The sequence below is a fragment of the Micropterus salmoides genome, unplaced genomic scaffold (genome assembly GCF_014851395.1).
Source record: "Micropterus salmoides isolate LMB-PRFRI ecotype aquatic unplaced genomic scaffold, ASM1485139v1 Ms_hic_scaffold_22, whole genome shotgun sequence".
In the NCBI taxonomy this organism is placed as follows: domain Eukaryota; kingdom Metazoa; phylum Chordata; class Actinopteri; order Centrarchiformes; family Centrarchidae; genus Micropterus; species Micropterus salmoides.
Genome location: NW_024041373.1, coordinates 14,379,038 through 14,406,629, shown reverse-complemented (window position 1 = coordinate 14,406,629; position 27,592 = coordinate 14,379,038). Strand labels below are relative to the sequence as shown.

General features: G+C 42.1%; 2 protein-coding genes and 1 non-coding gene across 8 annotated transcripts; all 3 read left to right on the top strand.

Annotated features, from left to right (window-relative positions):
* The first annotated feature begins 1,809 nt into the window (after positions 1–1,809).
* Positions 1,810–12,821, top strand: pprc1 (PPARG related coactivator 1). The gene is made up of 14 exons (XM_038738083.1): positions 1,810–1,995; positions 4,791–4,886; positions 5,012–5,161; positions 5,375–5,455; positions 5,551–7,621; positions 8,229–8,282; positions 9,292–9,352; positions 9,663–9,730; positions 10,027–10,759; positions 10,864–11,067; positions 11,192–11,270; positions 11,355–11,476; positions 11,807–11,958; positions 12,344–12,821. Exons 1-14 carry the CDS (start codon positions 1,915–1,917, stop codon positions 12,442–12,444), a joined length of 4,053 nt encoding a protein of 1,350 aa, XP_038594011.1. The 5' UTR covers positions 1,810–1,914; the 3' UTR covers positions 12,445–12,821.
* Positions 11,587–11,726, top strand: LOC119917755. The gene has a single exon (XR_005447326.1). It is a non-coding gene; the product is annotated as a small nucleolar RNA SNORA50 (small nucleolar RNA).
* Positions 12,822–13,989: 1,168 nt separating the features above from the next.
* On the top strand, positions 13,990–27,086 carry oga (O-GlcNAcase). 6 transcript variants are annotated; one of them, XM_038738078.1, is made up of 20 exons: positions 13,995–14,151; positions 14,324–14,508; positions 15,057–15,108; positions 15,220–15,317; positions 15,478–15,608; positions 15,727–15,898; positions 15,995–16,093; positions 16,219–16,503; positions 16,621–16,779; positions 16,935–17,125; positions 17,398–17,676; positions 17,770–17,973; positions 18,498–18,672; positions 20,263–20,316; positions 21,850–21,935; positions 23,032–23,136; positions 23,563–23,654; positions 23,763–23,955; positions 24,056–24,215; positions 24,800–27,086. In XM_038738078.1, exons 2-20 carry the CDS (start codon positions 14,343–14,345, stop codon positions 24,934–24,936), a joined length of 2,838 nt encoding a protein of 945 aa, XP_038594006.1. In that variant the 5' UTR covers positions 13,995–14,151; positions 14,324–14,342; the 3' UTR covers positions 24,937–27,086. The 6 variants fall into 6 exon arrangements, with proteins under 6 accessions (XP_038594008.1, XP_038594005.1, XP_038594010.1 ...); XM_038738079.1 differs by having other exon boundaries at positions 13,999–14,151; positions 14,327–14,508; XM_038738080.1 differs by having other exon boundaries at positions 13,990–14,508; positions 17,398–17,661.
* Positions 27,087–27,592: the final 506 nt, after the last annotated feature.

The window sequence follows — 27,592 nt, the reverse complement described above, 5'->3', positions numbered from 1 at the left end:
GCAAACTGACTCAGCAAGTCAGTATCTACCTAAAGTTTGCTAACATTAACACATTAACACTGGCCACCATACGCTACTTATCATACCATATAAGGCTGTAGCATGAAACCCCCCTAGTGTATTATATTGCACAAAGGTTCCTTTAACTTATCTTTAATTCAGCTTTACATTCCAGAGGATAAATGTGTAATTTCTTCAAAGGATACAGCCTTGTTTTAATATAACCTGCGACTTTGGTACACATGAAAAACAATTAACATCTAATTATGTGATTCATGTAGCTTACTAATTAGGGGTGTGACGAGATCTCGTCACTGTGAAAAGTTGTCTCACGATATCAGCATGACAGAGTGTGCGGGTGAAATTAGCACCGAAGATATCTCCGACATTTCTGAGTGGCAACATTTTGATTGCATTTTTATGACTGTTTTTCCAGTCATACATTTCATCATTGAAGATTTCTTAAAAATAGTGGGAGCAAGAATATAAAATGTTAACAATGAAGAGATGTGTCCTTTAACTGTGGCACAAAATACACCTCAGACTAAAGAGTTTAAAGTTTTTCTCATCCAAGGAATGCAAGAGTCCTCCAGGTCCTGAAGAGCCCTCCTTACTTCCTTGTTTCCACGGCCACTGAAAGTACAAGCAATTACAATTAATCAAACTATGGGAGCAAGAAATGTCAAATAAATGAAAAAGAACCAGGAAACTGCAGTACAGGCAGTGCCAATAAACCAGCTCTAAAAAACAATAACAACATACTCAAAATATTTTTTATCTTTATCTTAATCTCTGTCCTTTTTGTTACAGTGTTTGTTTTGTGGTGTGTTTTTCAGAATCAGAAGTACTTTATTGATCCGTCTAAATCATGTGACAAGTCACTGGAGGTCTGCATTATATAGTAGAGACTCTGAAGGAGAGAAATGACCCATAACGTTGCATGTTTGTGCGTTGTGGTGTTGCTGTAGTAGAGAGTGCTGCATGTTTTACACGTACACACTACTACAGTTCCTTGTGTTCCTTCTAGTGTTACCAGATTCCTGGAAGAGCTGTGAGCTGTGTGTCGTGTTGTTGTATTGGATTGCACTGCATTGTAAGGTGACTCTGATGATGTTTCTGCTGCTCCATATGTGACAGGAGACAAAACAGTAGAACCATATTTCACTCATTTGGAGTCTATTCCCACGGCAGCCTACAACAAAAAGTGAGCTGTTGAAGTAAGGACTTTGTATTAGTTGTTTCTATTTGTCTGGTCGCTCAATGTATCATAACAAACAGACAGTTGGGCTGTTCTCATAAATCAGCTATAACAATCATGATGAATTTAAGATTAATTTCAAGTATTATATCATACAAACAATATTAAATGATGCATATAATCCACACTTAAACAATCCTAAAGGGATGTTAAAGAATGTCTGCACACATTGTAGCCTAATGACTTATTAATCGACTTATTATTAATGACTAATTAAATTGGAATGATTTGATGAACAGAAATATTCTTCCAATGTTTTATCCATCTGGTCATGTTTATCATGTGTAACTAACCTACCTGCATGTATTCACTTGATAGTTGGTCTCCAGTTGTTTCTGCCATTGTTACCATTATGGCTACGTTAATAAAACATTAGTATATAATCTATGTTAACAAACAACTGCAAAAGTAATGTATTGGGGCTTGTGCCTGGTGTTTTTGTCCTCTTAACTTTAAACAGCCAGCCACCACAGAAGTAGGCAGGACTACAGAGAAACGTGGCCACGCAACCTCTGACCCCCGGCGTCACTTTGCGTCATTTTGCCGGGAATGGCGGACCACGTGTGTCTTGCCGGCGTGCTTGTTCCTCCAATGCGCGATTCATTACTTTTCATTCTGAAACGTGTCGGGGCTGGGGCAGGGAGTATACTTGCAAGATGGCGGCGCGGTGGGGAGCAGGCGAAGAGACTTTAACAGCGTGCAATATGGAGTTTTTCCCTATGGATACACTAGACGAGGTAAGGAACATGTTGAATACTTCATTCCCTAGCATGTACGTCCATTGTTAGTGGTTTTGTGAGTGTTTCTGGAAGCAGGGCAGAGCCGCACACTACCCATGGAAAAGTGACACGTGGATGCAGCCGTAGTATCACACGGGTAAAACTTATTCACAAAGTCCTCATTGCTATGTGGGGATTACAGCTAGATAACGCTTAAGACGTATACGTATTAAACAATACACAATCCTTCATTGTATGTGATGGTGTTTTAGCTGTGTGGTAATGCTAGCTGGTGAGTCAGTTAACGTTAGGTCGGTTAGTGAACAACGCAGGTTTCCTCCCTTTATAATATAAAGAGCCGTTTAAACAAGTGAAGTGACAGCGGTGTGTTTTTATAGGTAGTTGGCCTGGCATGTGCATACGTTGTATAGTTAATATCAGTAACACGCATTTAAGCTACATCAGTAGGTTTATGTGCCAAAGTACTGTGTGCTGTTCATCAACTGATCCATACACACGTGGTAACAGACATTGCAAGATGGTAGTCAGCCAGCTTTATCATCATTGCAGTGTGGATGTAACATTATAACGTTCCTACTTTTTCAGTTTGACAGCGGTTAAGGTGCCATACGTTCATTTCGCCGGTTGGTAACGTTAATTTCGCCATTGTGTAGTCTGTAGGCTCCATGCCAGCACATTGCAGTAATGTGTCATCAGTAGTGATGCACACAATGATGAAGCTCATTTATATTTAGACATTCAGCCGGTACAGTTGCATACACCTGTGTGATTGATTCACTCTGACACTGCAGCAGCATATCAGATTTTCATTCACAAGCCGTGTGTGTGTATATCCACATGTGGTTTAGTCGTGGTGAATCACATGTTGGGTTCCCTCACACATGCGCAGCAGGATCACTCGATTTAAACTCTCACACACACACACATCCTGCCGTAGAGGAAACACACAACTACTTGTGGGTCTTTTTTACGTTTGGTGCAAGGTGTTTAAATGTTGCCTGTCAGTAGGTAATAATTAAAATATCGGCTAGGAGCAGAGATGAGGGCCATGCTAGGGTTTGTTGTAGTGCAACACATGGGCTAGGTAGCCACTCTTTGGACGGGGTGAGGCTGGGATCAAACATGTCTGCGCACTGTGTGTGCATGTGTAGTCAGAAACACGTGGTTCGCTGTAAGATACCACTGTGCTGCTTTTCCAGATGAAAGTGCATAATGTTATCAGCTATGTTTCCTCTTGAAAGGTGACCTGTAAGCTGGACATGGTGTAGTTATGCATATGATTGAAATCTGAGATGTTATACAGCAAGTAAGCCTACATCAAATGGTATCTTGCACATTTTAACTTTTTTTTAATGGAATTTAAATTCATTTATTAAAATTGTGTTTAAAATGTAAGTTTTTCAGACATAGGGATGTTGTTGGTCATCTTTGGACAGATTATTTGTTTAAGGTATTTAATTTATCAAGTTATATGTTTAGTTATTTATTGATATGTATGTAAATTGGAGCTCTACATCTACAATATGTACTTGCTCCAATCTTCTTGTATATTTCAGATTATAGGAAAGTGCCTCTGCTATTTTGTTTTCTTCTTCATCAAGCTGAAACTAAAAACACATGCCCTCCCTTGCCCTCTGGGGTTTCCTTTTCTGACTCTCATTTTCAAATGCCTGACTTGAGCTTAGGCTCACTCCCACCACCAAATAAACAATCTAGGTTGACCTATTTCACTGTTCAATCCTTACACAGACGAGACTTAATTTATTTAAGTAACATTTTCAGCTTAAATTATTTGGTTGAAAACATGTCCACTCTGCCTAAATAGAGTGACGCATTGTAAAACACCGCTTTTTGTAACAGAGGTGGTAGAACAACCAGAAGCACTATGTCAAAGGCAGTTGACTAAAGAAAGGAAATAACTCAAAAGCAGTTGAAGTCCAGTTGTAATGGAATGCACCCCAGTGGTCCATACATGATACTACAAGGATGTATGTTTTTGACTGAAGTCTCAGACCCCAATATAGCTTCACATCTAAAAGCATAGAGACCATACAGTTTTAATATAGTAAGGTTGCTACCATGACATCAAATGTCTCAATATTGCTAAATAATGAATTTTAGGGGCTGTTTAAAATAAAGAGACAGAAGTGGTTAGTTGTTTTCTTTTTGCATTTTTGAAGTGTATTGACGACGTAAACGTGTTAGTAGCGGATGTTTGTCTTTATCCACAGTACTGAGGTAATTGAATGTTAGTAGTAGGGCTGGACGATATGGCCAAAAATTTTATCACGATAAAAAGTTTCATATCTTTCGATATCGATAATTATCACAATAAGTATGAAAGTTTTTTCTTTCAAGTTTAAAAGCTGATTTTTTTGCTCCTGAGTGAAAGTTGAAGAAACCTGATGCCAAACAGTGGATCACATCACAAATCTGAGATGGAACATTCAAAATATTTATGATAATATCTTCGTCAACAAATATCTTTAAGTAAAAAAGCTTTTTCAGTCCTTTTTCCTCTACAGAATAAACATCTTTAATAAGAAAAATTAAGTCCTAATTCGTGTATGATTCAAGTGAATAAAATCAAACATTTATTGAATATTTATTGAACATTGTTATATTGTTATTGAAGAAAAATTATATTGCGATAATTATTTTATTGTCCAGCCCTGGTTAGTAGCCACAATTATGTACGTGTTCAGGGCCGCTTGCAGATGCCTGAATCATGTTTCCAGTTTTGTGAGATGATTTTTGCCAAAGAAATCTAAAGTGCATTTTTCCCTCTCTAGGCTGCTGTGCTGAGCTCTGGAGAAACTATGGAGGCACTTCAAAGCTGCTTGGACCCCTCCATCCTCTCTATCTTTGAGGACACGCCAACAATAGAGGCAAGACTAATTTCACATGGCTGAGTGTTAGAGCAACCCAAAAGAGCTCTATGATATGCAAACGTTATACACTTGTTTGTTTATACTGTGCATGCTTTGACCTCATTTCCATGTGTTTTGTTTAGACTAAAGGACTAGATGAAGAGAGCGAAGCCACGCTGCTAACGGCTCTGACGGAGATCCTTGACAATGTGGATGATGATAACCTGTCCCCGTTTGACACACTGCCCGACTCGGACCTGCTGTCAGGTCAGAAGGGCAGGGAAAACTCCCCGGTTAGTGCCCACCTGTCATACATAAATCTCAAAGTGGCTCACAGATTCCTGCTTTTGACATCCCCCATTCTTTGAGCTTTGGGCAGAGAGAGTGAAATGTGGTGGAGGGAAAGCCTGCTGACCTCTGCGGTTCTAAACTTACTCCTTACCCATTATGTTAAAATCTGCAAATGTAAGAAAGTGATGTCATTATGCTTTTCTTTCACTTTCTAGCTCAGGAGATTGCTGTGTTTGTCCCGTTCCCCTCCAGAGAAAGACACCCTTGGTAGCGCAAGACCCTTATCAACTGGAAAGGTAGCTTTTTTCCACTCATAAGCAATGTATATAAACTGGTACAGCAGACGGATCTCAGAATTTATCTGGATATGTGTCTCCCTGTCTGTACCCAGAGTCTCCCCAGGATACTGGCAGACTCTCTCCAGAGGAGTGATGGGGAGGAAGAGGAAGATGGCTCCCTCACTCTGAGTCCAGTGAGCCACGATTCATCTCCGGACAATGACCTGCTAGACTGGGAAGGTCTGACCCTCCCGCTTCCTGTCACATTTGAGCAGGAGGGTGAATATGGTGTTTCAGTTAGCCTGGGAGATCTGGTCCGGCATATGCACCCCTACTGTATGGCCATTTGTATGGAGAATGACGAAGGGGAACAGATGTTGCCCGAAGGAGGCATCTTATTTGAGGTTGTGGACCAGGGGGAAAATGGAGAACCCATCCTGGCCATCCCAGACATGGATCTCCCAGTCTCTGTACCACTTACAGAGCAGTCTACAGAAAATGATCAGGACGTTTCACAAGAAGTGGCCTCTGACAGTTTGGAGCATATAGTCATCGTTGATGATGATGTAACAGCCAGTGAGGCTCCAGTCAAAGTTGCCCCTGTGACACCAGACCTATGTTCAGATGTGAAAGATGAGATGGTCATTAAGAGACAGAAAGAAGAGATTAAAGAGAAAAGCCCCTCGCGGAGGAAAAAGAAAAAGAAATGCAAGAAACAGTTCCAACCCAAACCTGTGGAGGGAAGGGTCCTTCGGAGTGGCACAGTAGGAAATGCAGCACAGGAATCTCCCAAAAAGCTTGAAAAAAGGTCTGTCAAAGGAGAGAAAAAACACAAGTATATACAAGTCCCAAAGGGTCCTCTTGCCTCTTCCTCTGTAAAACCTAAGAAATTTAATCCATGCCAAACTCAAATCACCACTACAACACTATTGCCTGAAATGAATGCACAAGTTGCCATGTCTGTCTCACCTAGACAGAAAACAGCTCCATTAAATGCTAGCCCTGAGATGAGTCAGCCTAGCTGTTCACTCACAGCAGTGATCTCCCAACAGCCTGATGAAACGCCTAAACAGCAGGCCCCCGAGAAGCTGGAAGACTCATCAGCAGCTCCCTCTGCTGTCCTGCCTCCTGTGTCTTTAGAGAGCCCTGCAACTGCTCCTAGCCCCGTACTACCCCAGATAACACCACCTGTTAGTGAGGCCCTCCTTCCTGAGGCCCCTGCAGCCTCAGAGCCAAAGCCCAAATCACTCAGTCTAGCAGAGTACCGGCGGCTCCGACAGCAGAAAAAGCCGGCTCCGGTGGAAAATCAAGATGACAACAGCACTAAGTGGCCCAGCCTTCCAGAGCTTCCTAAAGAGCTTCCCCCTATTCCCTGCCTGCCCGACCCCACCCCCAGGGATCCTCGACGCCCCGACCCCCAGGCAGCGAAGAAGGACGAGGAGGTCAAACCTGCCTGGCAGCCAAGGGGACCATGTGCACCACCCACCCCCGAGGCACTTTTGGTTCCACCGGCCTACATGGTTGCCTCATCAAGCAAGGTTTCAGCTGCTACTCCTGTTCCTAAACCCGGAAGCAAGCAAACACCTGAACCTTCCAAACCTTCTCTACCCCAAAAGCCTTTAACTCCTGCCCCTAATGCTGTAAAGAATTTACCCACACACCAACGCACCACTGTTCAACCTGCAGTGCCTTGTGTGCCTCAGAGCTCTGGGTCTCCAACTGCCACTCAGTTCATGTCGCCAACAGCTGGGAATTGTTCTTCTGCACTTTCAGTAGGAAAGGGTGGAGTCGATGAAAGCCCCCAATCTCAGCCTGTATCTCCTAAGTGCTTAGAGCTCACTAAAACCTGTCCTAAAACCACTAAAGAGTCGATCAAACCCACCACTGCTACTGTGTCTGCTCCCATTGCCCCCCAGAAGATCACTGTTGTTTCCCAGAAGATGCCTCAGGTCACTGCTCCTACCTCGTTAAATAACCCCATCACATCAAATGGCATGTCCTCCAGACCCACAGCCAATGGTGCCCAGCTGAGTTCTTCTCCGGGGACCCATCCCTCAGGCTCCCAGAGTATAAAAACAGAACCTGGTGTGCTTGAAACTAAAGAGAAACCCACTACAGCAGTGAAACCCCAAAGGGCAAAGAACCCCACGCAGGAGCTGATTGAGGCCTTCACCAGTGAGATAGGTGAGTTTTGTTGTTATGATTGGTAAAATGTTAGTTTGTTCATGAAAAGGCTGACAGTATTGATTCTATTTCTGTACCCTTCTTTTTTTTTTTTTTTTTAATTGAAAGCATTTTTTCCTTGTGAACAAATACACATTTAAGCAATTGATTAATTAACATACAAGCAATTGGTATTTATCTAGAACCCCTTGTCAGAAAATTGCCTTGTCATTGTCTCATCTCTGCTGCACTGGTACTTTAGCCTGCCCTTGATCTGCTCCAGTGCTTGGCTGATGTGCAGGAACCCAGTATCAGAAATTATTTAGGAAAGACTGTCTGCTGTTAGTGCAGTAAAATGATATGCAATGTCACTGTAAAAATCGAAACACTTGCGCTCCTCTGTAAAACTTAATGTATAATCATCTTACACCTGTCTCACGCCATAAATTGACCCTACATCCTGTTTCTCTTGTTTGACTGTTCTTGCTTTATTTCAATGTAACTCTTAACAGCATAACATTTGTGTATAAGAGCATGTATGCTCAGCCATCATGTGGTGTATAAATACTAGTTAATTAAAAACAATTCTGCTGAGTTTTGTGTTATAATCAATACATCTTTTTTGTAGGGATTGAAGCTGCTGATCTGACCAGCTTGCTGGAGCAGTTTGAGGAAACCCAAGGTAATCAATAATGGCAGATTTTTACTGTATCCATTCTGTCTGAAAGAAGTGCTCTGTCCATTCCATGTTTGACAATGTTACCCACTCCAGTGTTAGTGTTTTATTTGTCAGACTTACTTTCTGGCATAAGGGTGGTCGTACTGGCCAGTAGCTCAGTGGGTCACATAGTTTAGTACCAAGCTAAATGTAGTCAGAGTATCAGTTTTCCGGGTTTCGTAATGGCAGGAAGTGGAATTCAACACTGCAGCACTATCTTGGTTATCAGTAGTGGTTTAGTGGGTAGAAGGACTTTAACTAAAAGACTTGAAGTGCATACTTAAAGAGCTTTATTTATCACAAATCAACAAAAACACTGCTGTTGTGCAAATGCTTTGAAGTTGGTCTGCAGTGAATGTAGATGACCCTTCCTTTATATTTTTGACAAGGTGAATACATCACAAAAGTGACCAGTGGAACAAAGATGTTATGAGATGGTTCATATGACCTTAAAGGTTATCTGAGCCTCCTGATCAAAATGGCAGGGCATATTTTTTATCTACCGAAACATTCCCCTTTAAGAGATGGGTGCTGTGGGGGCAGAGAAACTGCTTTGTGCTTGTGTCTGCTCCGCTGCTGGAATTCTGCCCTGTCCGCAAATCCATTTAACTCTCGCACTGCTGTCTTTGTTTGGGCGGATGTACAAGCCCCAACCCTGACCAGCGGCTGGACTCTGTATGTGCCGTTACTCACATCAGTGGACTTGTTATTGACCTGTTGTTGAACAATCATATTAAGTACTACGGTTATTGTAGCTAGTCACCATTTGGAGAATTCCCATGAAAAATGCAGTGTGTACTGATATTACGAGTGCAAAACACACTACATTTATATCTGACTTGCTGCAGGTTGTGAAGTTCATCCTGTCATTCAAGCAGAATTTCGAAATTTGTTTTTGGGGCTGTGTCTTTCTCTGTTAATTTTGTTCTTCCCTGTGCTGATGCACTTATATCCTTGTTCCTTCTCTCTTCAGCCAAAGAGGAGCAATGTGTGCCGGAGGTCTCTGGTAGAGCAGCAGCTGTAGGAAACTCTAGGTGAGTTACCCTACAGCCCTGAAGCTGCTCTGTGTGAGTGATGGAGTCATGGTTTCTCTGAAGATCCCCGGGAGAGTGAAACCTGTTTTGTGTGTGGATGTGATGCAAACCTTTTGCCAAGACCTACCGCAGACCCTGCTTTGTCTGGCCACAGTGATGGCCATCTCAGATCTGAATTTGTGCAACCTGGTCTAATGGTTTTGTTTTTTTCTGTCTGGACTTGGCTGAGCTCTAATCCAAAGACAAACTTTGATGGCAGCTACACTATTTACCAGCGATATAATAACTGGCTCTTGTGTTCCCTTTGCAGTGTTGGGTTGGCTCCAGAGATAACAGTTGTGGAGCGTGTGAGAGCTAATGACCTAGCAAGTACTGCAGGTAATTCAGCATTTTGACTTTGGCTTCAAGATGAGTCCATTAAGTTAAATCATTTAAAATAACAAAGAAAGGTTACTTTTTTCCTTTTTATAAAGGTGCAAAGAAGTTTTCCATTATAATCTGTCCTTGTATGGCTTCTCTGCTCTAAATGTTTAGAGCATTAAAACTGCAGAGGCATGAGAAATGGTTACTAAAATACTACTACATGATCAGAGATTGGCTACCTTGCAACACAGATGGCCGACTGCTCTTTAATGTTAACTGTACTGTGATGCACTTCGTTTCTCTCTGATCAGCTCTGACTCCACCAGCCACTCCTCCCCACCAGATGTGGAAACCCCTGGCCGCTGTGGCCCTGCTGGGGAAGAGCAAGGCTGCTGAGGCCTCCAAGTCGAGTCCCTCCAAAGTTATCCAGATAGAAGCTCGGCCTCTGCCCTCAGTCAGGTCCCGCAGCAAACCTGCTGCTGCTGCTGCTGCCACTGTAGTCCCCGACGTGGCATGCATGGACCATGACTACTGCCTCCCCAACAAAGACACTTCTACAGGAGAGCAAGGCAAACGCTGGAATGTCAAACAGCAGTCTTCTATCACTATTAAACCCATTAAGCAACCCGGTGCAACCACTACACACACACCTCCATCGGCCCCGGTATCGCCTGCCCAGTCAACGACAAGTGCTGCAGTTATAACCAAGACACAAGAGTTTCCACTGATGGAGCCCCTGGATCACAGGACTGATGGGATGCAGGGAAGTTCTGTTCTGGAGACTCCTGATGCTTCGCCTGCTCGGCAGGAGATTGATGGAACTGTCAAAGAAGGAAGCCCCAGGAGAGGGCCCCTCAAGAGGTCCTACCGTCGACGTGCCGCTTCTCGCACACCCAGCCCCAGACCTAGTCCCAAAGAACGGACTGGAGGCCGGTCGAGAAAAAGAAGATCCCATCGTTCTCCCAGCCCTACGTCCAGCGGGTCAGAGTCAGACTCCCATTCCTCTAGGTATCGGTTTAGATCACGCTCTCCATCTAAAAAAAGGTTAGGCCCTCAGTTGACATATCTTCAATTCATGCAGCATTTTCAGGACCAGTTCTTGGGGTTTTCATTTCACTTGTTCATCACTGGTATTTCTTTCTCATTAGGTATCGTCCCTGTCACTCTGGGAGTAGTTCCAGCTCCTCATCCCGTTCCTCCTCTCGGTCCTCTACCTCTGTGTCCCACTCTCCTCCCAGGAGGAGGAAGTACTCTTATTCCTCCTCTTGTTCTGGCTCTTGGAGCCGCTCCAGGTCACGGTCTCGATCCCCTCAAAGACGAGCACAGTGGAGTAGAAGCAGTAGATTGTACAGGTACAGTATATGTCTCATGCTCATGTAGACACTAGTCATTACATGAATGTTATAGCTGTTACAGTTGTGCATAACAAATACTTGGACAAAGAAAATACTAAATGCTTCATCTTGTCGTCTTCAGCCCTTCAGGTAGACCTGGCTATGGTCACGGTACAAAGGCAAATGTGGAAGAAGTCAAGAGATGCAAGGAGAAAGCCATTGTAAGTTAATTTTACGGAATACATAAGTATCAAAGTAAAATATTGTATCTATGAATCATCTGATCGACTACTTTCTTCTCTCAGGAGGAGCGCCGGGTTGTTTACATTGGTCGAATTCGAGCAACAATGACCCAAAAAGAGCTTAAAGAGCGCTTCTCTGTGTTTGGTGAAATTGAAGATTGCACCCTGCACTTTAGAGACCATGGGTAAGTACATACAACAGCAAGTATTATACATGCATGTTTCTCTTTGTTTGCTTTAGTGATAAGGGACTACTTTCCTGTTGAAATTTTAAGAAGACTGTAATATGAGCATACGGCACTGTCTTTGAACCTTGTTGGTCTTGCCTGTGACCCCTTAGGCCAAGCTACAGTGCTAAAGCAAATTCAGACTTGTTCATAACTGGGGCCTCCTAGCAGCACCCCTAGGTGGCTCTTTTAAAAACAAGTCACAGCTCAAAACTATGTAAAAGACCTGTTATGACCTTCACTAGACTGAAAATGAATACATGCTAATGTTTTGGTTATCTGTCACAGGGACAACTATGGGTTTGTGACTTATTACGACAACAAGGATGCTTTTACAGCCATAGAGAATGGAGGCAAGCTGCGCAAGCCTGATGAGCTGCCATTCGATCTCTGTTTTGGTGGAAGGAGACAGTTCTGCAAGTCCAGCTATTCTGACCTGGGTACGCATAAATTGACAGACACAACAAACGTTCCTGTAGCTCTCGCTGTTGATTTATCCAAATGGTATTGATGTGGTTTGCAGAAGATTGGCAATAATGTGCGGTTTACAAATTCTTTTTCAACATGCAATTATCACAAAGTATACATTAAGATATAGGATATTGAAGACTTGCGCTACTCCTTTTGATTTCACAAAAAAATTTAGGTTAGGTAGGTTTTGCAGGGGTTATTTGGACTCGTGACTTAACAACTTGTAAAAATCCTGGCTCCAGCTGTGCTTTCAAGAGTCGCCATCAAAATTGTCCAACCCAAATGCAGTGTTGTGCTGTCCTTGTCCGTTTTTATTTTAACGCAGTGTTGACTTCGTCTGTCTTTTCTTTTCAGATTCGAGTAGAGAGTACGATCCATTGCCTGCAAAAGGCAAGTTTCATGCACTAGACTTTGACACTTTACTGAAGCAGGCCCAGCAGAATCTGAAGAGGTAACACGAGGCCTGAAGCAGGAAGCAGCTGATACTTACCTCAGAGCCAACGGTTGGCTCCTCACCTGCAACACTGTCTTTACATTTAAGTTGTTGCATTAGTTTTGCATTTATTTTGTTTGTTTTATTTTGTTTCTGCAAGCTAACACCTTCTATTGAAGTGAAGATTTGTAATGAAAGTAGGAAAAGAAAAAAAATGGAATAAGTGAAATTAAATTTTTTTAAAGTTTATTTAAATACAAAAGTCAAATTTAAATTGTATGGAGAGAATCATTTTTAAAATGGGGGAAGGTAAGTGGAATAAAACTCCCTAATTATTGGGAGAGGCTGTAATACATTTGAATGTACTACAAACCTAAATAAAAAGGAACCTTAACTGCATTGTTTTGTTTTTCATTCCATCTCAACTATGCATGGCTTTTTTCATTTTTTAGTTACATCTGTAAAAATAAAGGGAAGTAATTTATCAGAGGTAATAGGCCTTCTTCACATAAGACAAGCTAAACTTCGGTGTAAATATAAGTAATGGCTCGATTGAGGTGAAACTCATCTTGTTAATGATTGCTGAGATTAAGGGTCCCTATAAACCATGGACCATGGCCAGGGAACTAGCTCACCTAAATGGAATCCACTCATTATTTACGTAGGTGCTTTCCCTGCTGTAACATGCCAAAACGTCAGAAGGTAAAATTGGGTCACTGTTAACACCATCAGGGCTTATTGGGAGGCTTTAATAGAACAGAGCTATCTTTTATGTTATTGGTAACATCTGTGCTTTTCCTACTGTTTGCAATCAAAATGTCTGTTGGAAAATAAATAAATAAAATAAAAAATCCTATCTCCACAAAGGAGAACAGAGCTCTCCTCATAAACATCTCCAGCTGTCATTAATTAATGCACATTGTGCTTCCTTCATGGGATTACTGGCTGTATTAGAAGTTGTAGGTAATTATGCAAAAATATAATTGGACATATCCTAGTGATTCAGAACAAAGCATTTGGATTTTGCTGACACAGGATACACGGGTCATAACAGATAAGCAGCACCTCCCCTCTGGATGTGGTGTTGGAGCTCAGCTGTATTCGTAATATGGACCGGAATCCCAAGGTATTGGAAAGCTGTTAAGATGTTCAACACATTAACTTTATTTAGCGTAATCTGAACATGTGCTGCAAGTTTAAGGAAAAGTGCAAACCATTTTTAATCGGTCTCCTTCATAACACAGCAAGCATTAGTATTGCTTTCAATAACCGTAAAGCAATCCGATTGAGTACTTTTCTGTATTTGTTAGAAATATAACGTTATATCGACATTAAGACGTGTTGTAGAAATGCGAATGCAGTGATTTCACTTCATAAATCAATGGTCTTTAAGCGGCAATTGTATGGCCACAAAAATTGATAATTTTACCTTTTGTAATGTTCGCTATAGGTAGATTTTTATTGTTGCTGAGTAGAAATGTCATCTATCTCTTTGTCGTGGTGACATCTTTGCGGTGTTTTGTCACGCAGATCTGGTTTTGACTGGTTTAATCTGGTCCCGTGAGCATGCGCACTCGGTGTAAACAGGAAGAACCGACTAAAACCAGGGCAAATCTGGAAGAAAAATGTTCGGACAAAACGAACAGGCGTCTTGTTTTTCCGGATAAATTAACCAGCATAACTTTTGTACTCTACCAGCTGATAGTAATTTCGATTACATCTTGTAGAAGTAGGTGCAGTTTTTTCGACAATTTTGATAGACGCTAATGCCGTAAGAAACCTAACGTTAGACAGAGAGTGACGCGATATATTTCCTTTAGGTTTTGCTCTTGCGAATTTGTCTGCTAGACTGCATTTTACTCAGTGCTCTCTGAAGTCGTCTGAATTGTGTGATTTTTCAGCCGAGGAAAATCTCTAAAAATGGTTCAAAAAGATCAGACGCTGGAGACCCCTCCAGTGGACGGCGAGCCGAGCCCCAGCCCAGTCTCCGGAGAGGCTTGTGCTGAGGCCCCCGGCCCGGTGGGAGAGTCCGGCATTGCAGTCGAGCCGACGGGCCACAGAAAATTCATAAGTGGAGTCGTGGAAGGTAATAGTCAATGCAGAGCGAAAACAACCCAATTTCACATTTGATCCGGTTGTGATCTGTATACAGAAAAAGGGCATCGACATGATGCAACCATCCTGCTTCATAGATGATTATTGTAATCAGTTGGAAATACATGTCACACGCTAATCAAATCATCATGTAATGTTTTGCAGATTATAAGTAAACATTATCTCACGGCCAGATTGTAGAATTTATAGGTGGACGTGTATTAATAGGTGATCAACAGTGATTCCAGTGTTCATTTTGGTTGCCATCTGGCAAGAAATATAGCAAACCTTGGCCGGTTAGACCTTCAGTAACAGTTTTTGTCATCTTATAAATTTAACATTTTGTGTGGTGTGGCTTCTAGTCAGACTAAATAAGAAAAATGAAGACATAGTGCTGGCCTCTTGTAAAAATAACACTTCCTGTATAGCCCTTACCGGTGGGCAAATTGCAAAAGAAAAGGCAGTCAAGCTCATTATGCACAGGAAATGTAGTTGATTATCAGCACTGCAGAACACTAAATGTATTGTTTGCTGATGCAGGCTTTTATGGTCGACCATGGACAATGGAGCAGAGGAAAGAGTTGTTCAGAAGGTATGATGAACTATAACAAATAAATTAAGCAGGCATGTTAATCAAATAACAATTATAGCTAGATGAATTAGGTTGTGTTACACTGACTTTGTACAACATTGCATTTCACAGACAACAGAAATGGGGACTGAATACATACCTGTATGCACCCAAAGATGACTACAAACACAGAATGTTCTGGAGAGAGCTGTACTCAGTGGAAGAAGCAGGTGATTATTTAGAAGAGATCTTGGGATCAGCTGTCTCGGGGAAAGGGAAAATTAATGATATTATGGGTGAAGTGGAAAAAGGCTTTCAGATAAGTTGTTATAAAAGCACAATAATGTATTCAGTGAGTGACCCCCCCCCCCCCCCCAATCTATCTCCTAGAGCAACTTATGACTTTAATTGGCGCTGCTAAGGAGCATGGGATAGAGTTCATCTATGCCATTTCTCCTGGACTGGACATCACCTTCTCCAATCAGAAAGAGGTTTCTGCACTCAAGAGGAAACTTGATCAGGTATTGCAACATTTTGTACGACAGTAGTATGAATGTTGAGTTAAAACTCTTGATGCACATCTTCTTCCATAACCATTTTGTTCGGTTTCATGTCCAACCCTTTTCTTGCCCCCCTCAGGTTACTCACTTTGGCTGCAAGTCATTTGCCTTACTTTTTGATGACATTGACCACAACATGTGCCCTGCTGACAAAGAGGTGTTCAGCTCATTCGCGCATGCTCAGGTTTCCATTACCAATGAAATCTACCAGTACCTGGGAGAGCCTGAAACCTTCCTCTTCTGTCCCACAGGTACCTCAGTTCTGTGTCTGAATCCTTTTGCATGTTTTACACACTTGTTATATCTATTTGTTTATTCATTATTTGTTTTCCTGCCTTGAAATACAGAGTACTGTGGAACATTCTGCTACCCAAATGTCTCACAGTCCCCCTACCTCCACACAGTAGGTGAAAAGCTACTGCCTGACATTGACGTTCTATGGACAGGTGAGCCGAACACCGGTCAACTGGCCAACATCATTGCTACTCTTAAGCAAATAGTCATATATGTCAGAGTAGTAGATAAAATGATTATTGAAATATCATATCGTATATATATTTATTTTCTGTAGGCCCCAAGGTGGTGTCCAAAGATATTCCAGTGGAGTCTATTGAGGAGGTGTCAAAAATCCTAAGAAGAGCCCCTGTTATCTGGGACAACATTCACGCCAATGACTATGACCAAAAGAGGCTTTTCTTGGGTCCATACAAAGGCCGCTCCACAGAGCTCATTCCCAGGCTGAAGGGAGTCCTCACCAACCCTAATTGCGAGTTTGAGTCCAACTTTGTAGCTATCCACACTCTGGCCACCTGGTACAAGTCTAATATGAATGGGGTGCGCAAGGATATTGTCATGAGTAAGTATGATTCCAAAGTGTTCATGCGGAAACGCTGTGACCTCCCTGTATAAGGTTATACCATAATGCAGGGCATTCACCAATCATAATTTGTTTCTCCATCTTGTTCTTTACCAGCGGATGGTGAGGATAGCACCGTGTCCATCCAGATAAAGTTAGAGAATGAGGGCAGTGATGAAGAACTGGAGACAGATATGCTCTACAGCCCACAGCTTGCTCTAAAACTGGCTCTTACAGAATGGCTGGGGGAATTTTGTGTTCCTCATCAATACAACAGTAAGAGCAGTCCCATTATTATATCGCATTGCTAGGCTAATAGCTTTTCCAGCAGTAATATGTGGAACACACTCACATTGTTGGCACGGACAGCCTGACATGATGTTTTTCTTACTGAAGAACGTGATGCATTGAGGCTCAACTCTGTCTTTCAGGCCGACAGGTGCCTCAGAGTGGTGCTAAGAGCGCAGCCATCGACGTGTCGTCCATGGCTGCTCCCTCTCTGTGCTCTTCCACAACAGTCACAACTGTGTTCCAGCAGCCTATCATGTCTCCAGCCATGCCGCCTCTTTGTCTGGATCCACTCTCACACCCCATGGCAAAAAGAGCTCAGGAGGTTGAGGAGGTGAAGATTGTTGTTAATATGAGACAAAATAATAGCACTTGAATAAACGGTCATTTATACAGTTACTTTTTGGGCCCTTGATTAACTAAACAACCAAGTAATGATAACATGACTGCAGGTATTCATGCACACCCCTCAATTCTTTTCCTTCTTTTTGATCAAGTAGTTTTTTTACATTTTTATTTAGTTGTAGTTGAAAAATTCCTTTCTTTCTTTTCATTTGTTTCTTCTGTATCTGGGTCTACAAGTATTTTAATACTGCACATGTGCAGGTGGAGGTGGAGAAGAAGGATTCAGATGAGGAGCCCATGGAGATGGTGGTTGAGAAGATGGTAGATGAGCCAGAGACAGAAGCAGAAGGCGTCCCAGAGGAGAAGCACGTTGGTCCTATCTTAGCCGACAAGATGGCTGAGGACCTGAAGCCCATGGATACAGACAAGGAGAGTCTGGCAGAGTCAAAGTCCCCTGAAGAGTCTATCCAGGAGGACTCTGGGAGCGATATCGCCCCTATGCAGACAGATGATCAGCTCAAACAGGTGTCACAAACATTTGTGAGTTTCTTTTTTCCCCTTTTTATATTGAAGGTAAAAAAAAAAATTTAGGATTCCCTACAAAGTCACATTATTTCTGGTTTGTGTCCTCAGGAAGTGTTTGTGCCTGGGCCCGACGAGAAGCCCCTGTACAAAGCAGAGCCCCTCACTATTGAGGACCTGAGCTTGCTGGCAGAGCTCTTCTACTTGCCTTATGAACATGGAAACAAGGCCATGCAGATGTTAAAGGAGTTCAACTGGTTAAGAGCTAACAGCAGCGTCGTCAGTGTCAACTGCAAGAGAAAGGAGACTGAAAAGGTAGCTTGACTCATTGAAATAAACATTCTAGCGTTGAGAGATGGAGGTATATCTCAGAAATTAGCAATTTATTAACCAAACTTGCTTGTGATAGTGTTGGTTGCTGAAAACAAAATGGTGGATGTGTACTACCCATACTGCCCATTGGGTGGTGTGGTTATGATAGAAGATGGAGTGCGCTTGCACCACAGAGCATTGTATTCCCAAGACTTGTGAAAACTACAGCTTCCCTTATTAAACCATCTGTCTTTTTCTCTGACAAGTCACAGAAAAGCACAGGTGTAAATAATAATGTAAATGATGTCATGTCAACATTGTGATAGTTTACTGGGACACTCAAATAAAAGAGAACCATAATGTTATAATTACAACCTGCGCTTTTCCTACTATTACAAATCAAAATGTCTGCTGTGTTAAAATGCCTATTGCAAACCAAAATGGTGTAGTGCTGTCCTTTTTTTTTTTTTTTTTTAATTCCTCTTCTAATTATTTGATCTTATTTCCAATCACCGTGTTGCCTGCAGGTGGCAGAATGGCAAATGAGGGCAGAGAAGTTTGAGGAGATGTGCTGCTCAGTCATCCAGATGTTCACACGGCTGTCCAATTCAGCCAACCGCACCATCCTATACGACCTCTACTCTTACATCTGGGACATCAAGAGCATCATTTCTATGGTCAAGTCTTTTGTCCAGTGGCTAGGTATGTGTGATCGGAACCATAAGGCGCTTACTCTTAGAGAGCAGTAGCAAAGCAATAGTCTGAGAATAACAATAGTCAGGACTACCAGCCTTGATCTGAGACACATTTACAAACACATTATGCAATCACCCCCTGAGCAAAGCACTGTAATGATTGATTATAAGCTGCATGAATTATGTTGTAGTCCAGTGCTATGTAGTGGTAGGCAAATTCATAATTATTTCACACATCATGCTCAGTCTGCTTAACAGATGGTAGTATTACTGATCATAGACTATGGCTCCTAGAGCTCTTGGCCACTACCTGTTGATAGAGCGAGAACCTGAGTAGTGGCTAATACCTCCAGTTTTAATTGATGGCATTTTATTAAATATCATCTTAGCACAGACTAGGCCAGATCCATCACCTCTCAATAGTTAGGATTCTATTAATTGCTCTTGTTTCACACATGTTGATTGTTTTCTTTTTCTCTTTTGTTTTCATCTGACTGAATGCTGCTTGCACATCACTGGCCTCCTTATTAATTCCATAACTAGCTCTACTCCATCTGGGTGACATCTAAACCGGGTGTCTGTGGCAAACGACCCAGCAGGGTTACTGCTGCTTGCTGTGTATCCAGTAACATCACTGCTGCATTCCCACACAGACACACTTGCTTCCATCTCTCTGTCTGTGGGGATGGGAGCCAGGGGGGGAAGTCCCCATCCTCCCCCTCCCCCTCCTCCATGCCCTAGCGCGCACGCGAGCTTGGAGAGAAAGTTGACTGACTGACTGTGGAAGGCCATTCTGGTGCATAAACTTGGTCAGCAATATCTGAATTGGTCCTTGTTTTTTTCCCACTGGTCTTAACACAAACCATTACAGGAAGGTTTGTCGTGTTGCCTCACTCGACAGTCTCCAAAATTAGGCTGTTGGTGGATTTAAACCCTCTGTATTGATTGCTCAATCTGTATCAGGGTGGGATCCATCACCTTGTATATGAGAGGATATTCTTTCTCTCTTTCTCTCTTTCTCTCCCCCCCCCCCCCCACACACACACACACACACACTTTCTTTCATTCTTTCAGATGGTGCACTGTGATGCAGTTAGAGTGACATTCAGCCTTGTGATAACATCTCCATCTTTGTTTTGGGGTGTTCCTTTGTGAAAAGTCTGAAGCACCAGCATGGCCTGTAGGTTACCCCCTGTAACCCAGTTTCATTCGCAGGTTTCTGTCCTGTCCGGCTATATGGTAAAGCTGAGGACTCTACCCCTCAGTACACAGCAGGCAGCATACCCACACTGGCAAAACCACATCAAAAATCCACACTACTGGTGTAATGCATCAGTAAACGATTGTAACCACTTTAGCAACATCGAGAAAATCAAGTGTCCCATAAATATAATTATCTTTGAATATTCCTGCAGTGTCATTAAGTGCCTAACTATTTACTTTGGCTGGTGCTATTAGCAGGTTTTCAATTCAGTCCCCATGTTTCCCCTTAATAGAAGCTGTGCAGCCGGCACTTAGTCACAACCTCCCTGGTTATTGTACTGAGAACACTTACTAATAACTATTTTCTACTGTTTTCTCCCTTCACTATGTACAGATGGAAGAATCCACAGTACAAGTTTCTACTGCTATTGGATCGACAGTGGCCGATGTATGCACAGTGCTTGCATTGTCTCTTTCTTTTGTTCACATTTCGAAAGGGATTTATGAATATTTTTTTTATTTATTTATTTTATAAACTAGATTTATAAATGTAAAAGATTGATTTGGTGGAAAGGAAGCAGTCCTCCGGATGAAGTCACATTTTGCGCAGCGATTTTAGCGTTGAATCCGAAGTGTTAACTCCAAAATTTCTCTCTTTGGCAGCATCTCTCTAACGTGTTTTTTTTGTTTGTTTGTTTCTGTCAGTAGGCCTATAGAAATGGCTCAGACCAGCCTGATGCACCTACTCAAGGGAATTTACACTTGGCTTTGAAATTTTAACCACAGAACATGATCTTCATCTTACTCAGGGATAATTCTGTGTAGTTACAATATGTGTGCTCACACACACACACACCTGAACCAGCGTAACTGATTGTATGAATAGATCATTCAGGTGGAAGTAGTCCACTAAGAGATCATTCTTTTGTCCGTTTTGTGCTTTTTAGTTTGGGTAAGCAACAAGTTCAGAGTTCCTCCCGTGGGTGCATCTGAGTGCTGTGTTGTGTCAGTTCGTCAGAGGAAATGTTTTAGGTATCAGGGCGAGGTACATATTTAAAGCAGTGTTAGGTGTCCTTCCCGCGCGCTGCATTTCTCTGGTCACATGACAGGGCTTCTCATCAACCAGGGTTAGACTTTGTTAGAAACAACGCCACTGTATACAGACACTTAAGAGCCCTGTGTGCTTAAGATAAATAGGCCACTCCTCTTTATATGCTATGTCCCTGCAGCATATTTCATATTTGATCTATCTGGCTGTGGCATTTAATAGTAGGCTGAGAGGCCCTTTAAATTCAGGGAGTATTCATACCTCTCGTTCTGTCTTCCTGGTTTGATGACTCATTCTCCCCAGTCATGTGACGAGGCAGATACGATGAGAATGTGACTTCACACGGGGTGCTAAGATCAGTGGGGTGATAGCAGCTGAAGCTTACTTTTGTAGTCCATAGACAGTATGGGTTTTGGTTCTGATGGTCAGTGTAATATCTATGAAGTCCGTCAGCTTTTCAGATGAGCATTACCCTAACTGAAACACCAAGGGGGCTGAACTGCACTTAATTCTGTTCTCTCTTCAGTTTTCGGAGAGCGTGCGTTCCACTGCATGAAAGAACGTATTTCTTAAGACCTGCGTACCGTATCATGTGGAGCAGTTTGACATTGTTGTAATGACACAGAGAATTTTAGGGTTCAGAGCTCAAAAGTTTTTTTTGAATAATTTCTATCTTGGACCTGATTTCTTCTTGCAAACACGTAAGCTTTAGTTGCTTGAGCCCCATAAAATCTTTCCTCAGAATATAATTTATCTATTCCAAAATTAGGTCCTTTTTATGTTTTAATGATTAAAAAAAAACATACTTTTATTTATACGGATTATGCTATTAGATACATATGACCCCCTTCCTCCCCATCTCCCCACTCGCTTCATCTGTGTCAGAGAGCCCCATCCTGTGGTAACATGTCCGCTTGGCTCTGCTCCTAACAGGGTGTCGTAGTCAGTCCTCAGCACAATTCCTTAGAGGAGACCAAGAGCCCTGGGCCTTTAGGGGAGGTCTAGCAGGAGAGTTCCAGGTATCTAATGCACCGAATTTACAGCAAACAAATGGAAAAAAAACAGTGTTGTGTTGAGTCGCAAAGCAGATGGTAACGTGCATAGGTATGAAGGGCTTTGGTCTGTCGAAGGTGAGCTGATCGTAATGGGTCGGGCTTCATAACATCTGGGTTCTATCCCCATCACTTGTTCTGCAAGGAAGTCCATGTCCTTGCATTACTTTGGGATATTATCAGTCTGTGGGAGGGGAGAGGGTGCCCTGAAACCCATCCTGACAAGAGGTTACAGCCAGTGTTTGGCATGGCATTTTCTTATTGATTAATTGGAATTTCTTTCAGCAACTGCGCAAGGAGATGCTGCTTTTCCCTAGCGCACGCAGCGCAAGCGAGCATGGCTAGAGTTTTATTTTCATGACATCTCATTTCTTTGCAGGAAAGCACAGCGCACAAATTACCACGCCAACCCCTTTGCAAGAGCACGCGCAAGCATCGCAGCGCACGCGTGAACGCAAGCATGTTTGCAACGGGAAAACTCCATGATCAAACACACCTGTCCAGCCCAAAAGTATTATCTCCATCCTTGGAGAGTAGCAAGACTTATGATGGCAACTGATATGCTATTGAATGACTCAGTTTGCTCACATTTAATCTGCCTCTTAAGTTTTTTTCCTGGAGTTCTCGCCGTCTCTCTGCGCCAGCATCATTATTTTTCTCAACAGGAGGGTCCTGCGCAGCGAAATATTGCGATGTCTTACAAAAGGGAAAGGAGCATCTCCTTAAGCCAGTAAATCCTTAGTCAGACCAAAAACCACCCTTGTTTTTATCATATTTGAAAAGAGACTTTATATGTGCGTGTTCTATTTTCCTTTTTACTTTTCCTAAAATGAGAAATATGTGGTGTTTGCTCTTGTTGTCCACTGTCAGATCAATAAGGAATATCACTTTTATATGATTGTATTTTACAATATTTGTGATTTCAAAGCGCTTTGCTCTTGTCTATAGATCCTTCTGGTTTGATAGTGGCTCAACTGGTGCAAATGCACAGCGAGGCAGTCAGCCAAAGCAGCACCCCACCTGGTCTCAGTGAAACTGAACCTGTTTCTTTTGATACCCACAGAGATTGTTGCCAATCGAAGCGGCAAACGATCTTTTCTACCAACCTCCACCTTCAATGCCAACCTCCAAACTCTATTCCATAAGGCCATACTTTCCCAAAGATGAGGTAAGGGGTTTGTTTGTGTGTTAAGTCATTCTCTTGTGCGTCTTATTTTTTTTTTTTTACCAGAAATCAAGCATCTCGTCCTTAAGTACCAAGAGTTACTAAGCCTGAATAATGTTATAACCAAAGCGTTAGCAATGTATGGTTGCAGAAATGATGTTAGCCAGTTGCTTGTATTCCCAGCAGAACTGGCCTAGTTTAAGCTTTGAATGCTCTGCGTTTTATGTGCCACAATGCTATGCTCAACGTCTCTGTACACCAGCAGATATACCTGTTGAGTGTAAAGGCAGCTTCAGATTGTGTATTTCCAAAATTTCTTTAAGTACATTGAAATTCTTTGTGGCATTTTGTAGGCTTAGCTTTACATTCAGTGTCATAATTTTTGTGTTCATCTCCGCCGCAACAATGACAATGTCTTTCTTTTTGCAGGCTGCGGTTTATAAAATCTGTAAAGAAATGTACTGTGAAGGAATGGAAGATGTACCTTTCTCTGATGAGGATCCTGACCTCATAGGAGACAGGTAAAACATGTATTAGTTTACAGCCCAGACGAAAGCCTGGACTGCAGTTTTCCCCCCTCTGCAGTGCAAATCAACATGGCTGACAAAATCCTTACTGTTTGTTCACAGGTTAGTAGGAGGTCTCCTGACGCTAAGTTCAGAGTATGGGTTTGTGCTAGAGGATGATGAAGGGATTTGCGGTTATGCTCTTGGTACAGTGGATGTCGAGCCCTTCATCAAGAAATGCAAGTTGAGCTGGATCCCCTTCATGCAAGAGAAATACCACAAACCGGACTGTCAGAAAGACCTGACAGAGGCTGAGGTAGGATCTTAATTCATCTCTCTTACTATCATATTAGATAAAATATTGTGTCTCCTATGGTTGAATTTTACTTTACCATCTCTTTCTGTCGCCCCCGTAGAAGATGATGCTGAGTTTCCATGAAGAGGAGGAGGGTCTTCCAGACTCTTTCCACTCCAACTTTCCCTCTCTCATAAAGGTTGACATTCACGCCAAAGTCACTGACCCCAGTGTGGCCAAAAGCATGATGGGATGTCTTCTATCTTCTCTCAAGGCCAACGGTAGGTGGCAGCCATCTTCATTTATGACACCAACATCCTTTGCTGCTTGCTGCGGAAAGACCATATTGTATTAGTGTTATTAGTCAAGTTGGTGTTAGAAAATTTAGAGGTGTCAATCAGTACATGTATTTAAACGACAGTTTTGGTTGCGTTTCTTAAGTTCACAGATCGTATCTACATGTAATGTTAAATGGCATCCTCTTGAGGTTAGGACCTTAAGTGTACATTATGTTCTTTTGTCTTTAACATCCATTTAGCAAGTGAAGTGTGAATCAAGGACTACAAATACATGATGTCATCCAAACCAAACTACAAAAATGAGTGTGTTGACTAGTGATCTGACGCAGAATGACAGAAAACAGGGCTTTCAGCTTTCAGAAACAGAAACTATCAAAGCGCTGCCTGAAATAATCTTCTCTTCCTGTGAGGTCTTGAACCAGTTTATCACTGGTCACTGACACAGTGGAAGATTGTCGTCAGCTTAATGCCATATTTGGCCATACCGATTGTCGGGAAGACCATTTTTGGGATTTCAATTTTTTTTGTACTGACTCAGTCACTCTGTTTTTGTCTCTCCCTTCCAGGGTCCCATGGTGCGTTCTGTAAGGTTCGTCAGACTGATAAGAGAATGTTGGACTTCTATAGTAAGCTAGGATGCTTTGAAGTGGCCAAAATGGAGGGCTTCCCCAAAGACGTCATCATTATGGGACGCAGCCTATGAAGAAACGTCCTGCTACAATAACAGAGACAGAGAGCAAGTCAACGTGGCTTGAACATGTTTGCTACCTTCATGAGAAAAACTTCCATGATGATTTTATACTACATTACCATCAGGGCTAGCCCCGAGAAAACCTCTTTTTAGGATTTGTGTACAGAAGCACAGCAGTCGCACACACAGATTCCCTGTGCTGCCCTTAGATATTATGGCTCTGTTGGAGTCAGCAGATCTGAAGCTAAAAGGCAGAGGAGTGATCTGTAGTCTGCTGATTTGAGCCAGCATGGAAGAGTGGCACTCCAGCATTGATTTCTGGGGTGCCACTACTCGTATACCTCCAGGAGGCAGGAAGTGATAACTCCATAAGCCTTTTTCTGATTTAAACCCGTAGCCATTTCATGGAAAGCGCCCGCATGCCCTAACGCAAAGTGTCTGTACCTGAAATGGAAGCAGAGCTGTGAAATGAGGGCGGCCTGTGTCTCAGGTAGTGTCTCGCTACCCCTGCGTCCTGCTTCCCCAGCTTTAACATAGAGAAATAACACAGCTGCCAACAGAAGTAGGACACTTTCATACAGGATGTGAGGTGCTACGTGAGGGTTTGCCTTCCATCATCACATCGTGGTATTTCCACAACAGACTTGGAGAAAGAAGCCTTTTATGTGGCTTGTCTCGAACAAAAAGTGATGAGTATAAGTAGGAAATTTTATAGTTTTCCGTGTGAAAATCTTAATCAAAGATTGTGACACACCAGCAAGGGAAAAGTATTTGTTGAGACTGTAAAGAAAATTAAACCAGGAGGTCCTCAGAATTTCAATTGAAGTAATAGTAGACATTTGGAAAGCACGAGGAAAGCTACCAGGTTTACAAACATGGTTCTCAGTCAGTTTCTGTTCAGTGCTTTGCTTGTGGCCATTTATTATTTTTTATAATTCTGCTGTTTTTTGTGCTATTGCCTTTTGGTTCATTGCTTTTTGTATTTTAGGTTTATATTGCAGGCCCCAGTGTCTACTGTGTAAAGGCTTTCTAGCATGTGTCACTCAGACAGAGCTAGAAGGAATTTTTTTTTTTTTTTGGACATCTGCCTTGTTGTTGCTCAAATTCCAGAGATGTAGCTTGACAATCGCATGTCTTAGTTTTGCCCTGCCAGATCCAGGAGGTCACTGTCAGAGAAAGCTCAGACCATCTCAGCAGCAACAACCCTCCTGTGATCGTAAAGCTGCTCAGTTTCTTCTTAACCACTAATTCCAAACCTGACTTGTAAAGCAGCAGGTGATCTGACCTGTGTTCTAGAGATGTGCTGTGCTGGAAAGTTATCTTTTGCTTGTCATCGGTAATAGAAAGTTATAAGTTTTCAACTATCATCTTGCACCCCTCCCTTGCATTGTTTCAGCATTCTCTGGAATGAAAGTCTTCTCAGTTGAACCTTGCCAAGCACCCTTGGTATCGCAGAGGTTGTTAAATCCAGTCACCAAAGTGACACTGACTCCCACACTGTTGAACTGTTAAGGTGTGGCAGGGCTTGGAGCAGAAATTCCGAGGCCTTTTCCTATTTGTCCATGTTGAATGTTTTATATTCTGACTCGTTTCCCATTTGTTTTTGTAAATGTATGTAGTTAATTTAAAATAAAAGCAGTTGGGACTATTGATAGGAGTGTTCTGCTGGTTTCATGTGGATCATCAGTTGCTCTCCAGTGGCTGCTGCCAATGTGATGTTTTGATACTGTGTACATTCATAATGTGCATGAGGTGTACTGAAATTGGTGTGGCGGTCATTAGAATAACCTCATCTTGTGCTACATAGAGCAAGAAGCATGCCACTCACCTTTATGAGCACAATACTGTAGTTGGTAGACAGTGCTAACGCTGTCAATCATAAAGTGTTATTATTTTGTATATCTCTATAGAAACTGTGGCTAGCATTCTGTTGTCCTTGAAGGAAAAGAAAATGCTGGCCTTCTAATGATGCCCTGTCCTGTTTTCCGCAAGGTGTGAAACTCACCAAACGATCTCTCCTGAAATGACAGCAGAACTTTCAGGCTTGTTTTAAACGGTTCATTTGCAGTTTGTTGATTGGGAGGGGGGCTCATAAAAAGTGACAGTTTACCATGTAAAACCTGTATGTAAAATACATAATATTAAAAACTAATAAACTATAATAAGAAACTTTGCTTTTTGTCCTTTATGTTGCACTGTCTGGACTGAAGGGGTGAACATTTCTGTCCAGTGTTGAACCTGCCCTGAAAGAAGCTTTTCACGGACTCCATCACTAAATACACCTGGTTCTGCACTGTTGGCATAAGAGTAATCCTTGATTTATTGTCCCTGAGTTTTAAGGTCATAAACTTTTACAAGCTTAAATTTTGTGGTGGTGCAAACTGCCCTTTCATTGTTCCTGACACAAGCCTTTTAACTTGTGGAAAATCGTATTTAAACATAAATGTCATCTGAAATCACCACCGGCTTCTTAAACCAAGCTTTTCCTTCCTGGTTGTATAAGGTTCTTATAAATGCAAAGATACAATTGTTATTGAATTTCAGTTTTAAACTTCTGCTTCCCTCGACAGCCACAGATCAGTAGAAAAACATTTAACATTAATTTACTACTTTATTTAGCTTTAATGACTTCATAGTTATTTTTTATGTTACTTTCTTTATACAGGAG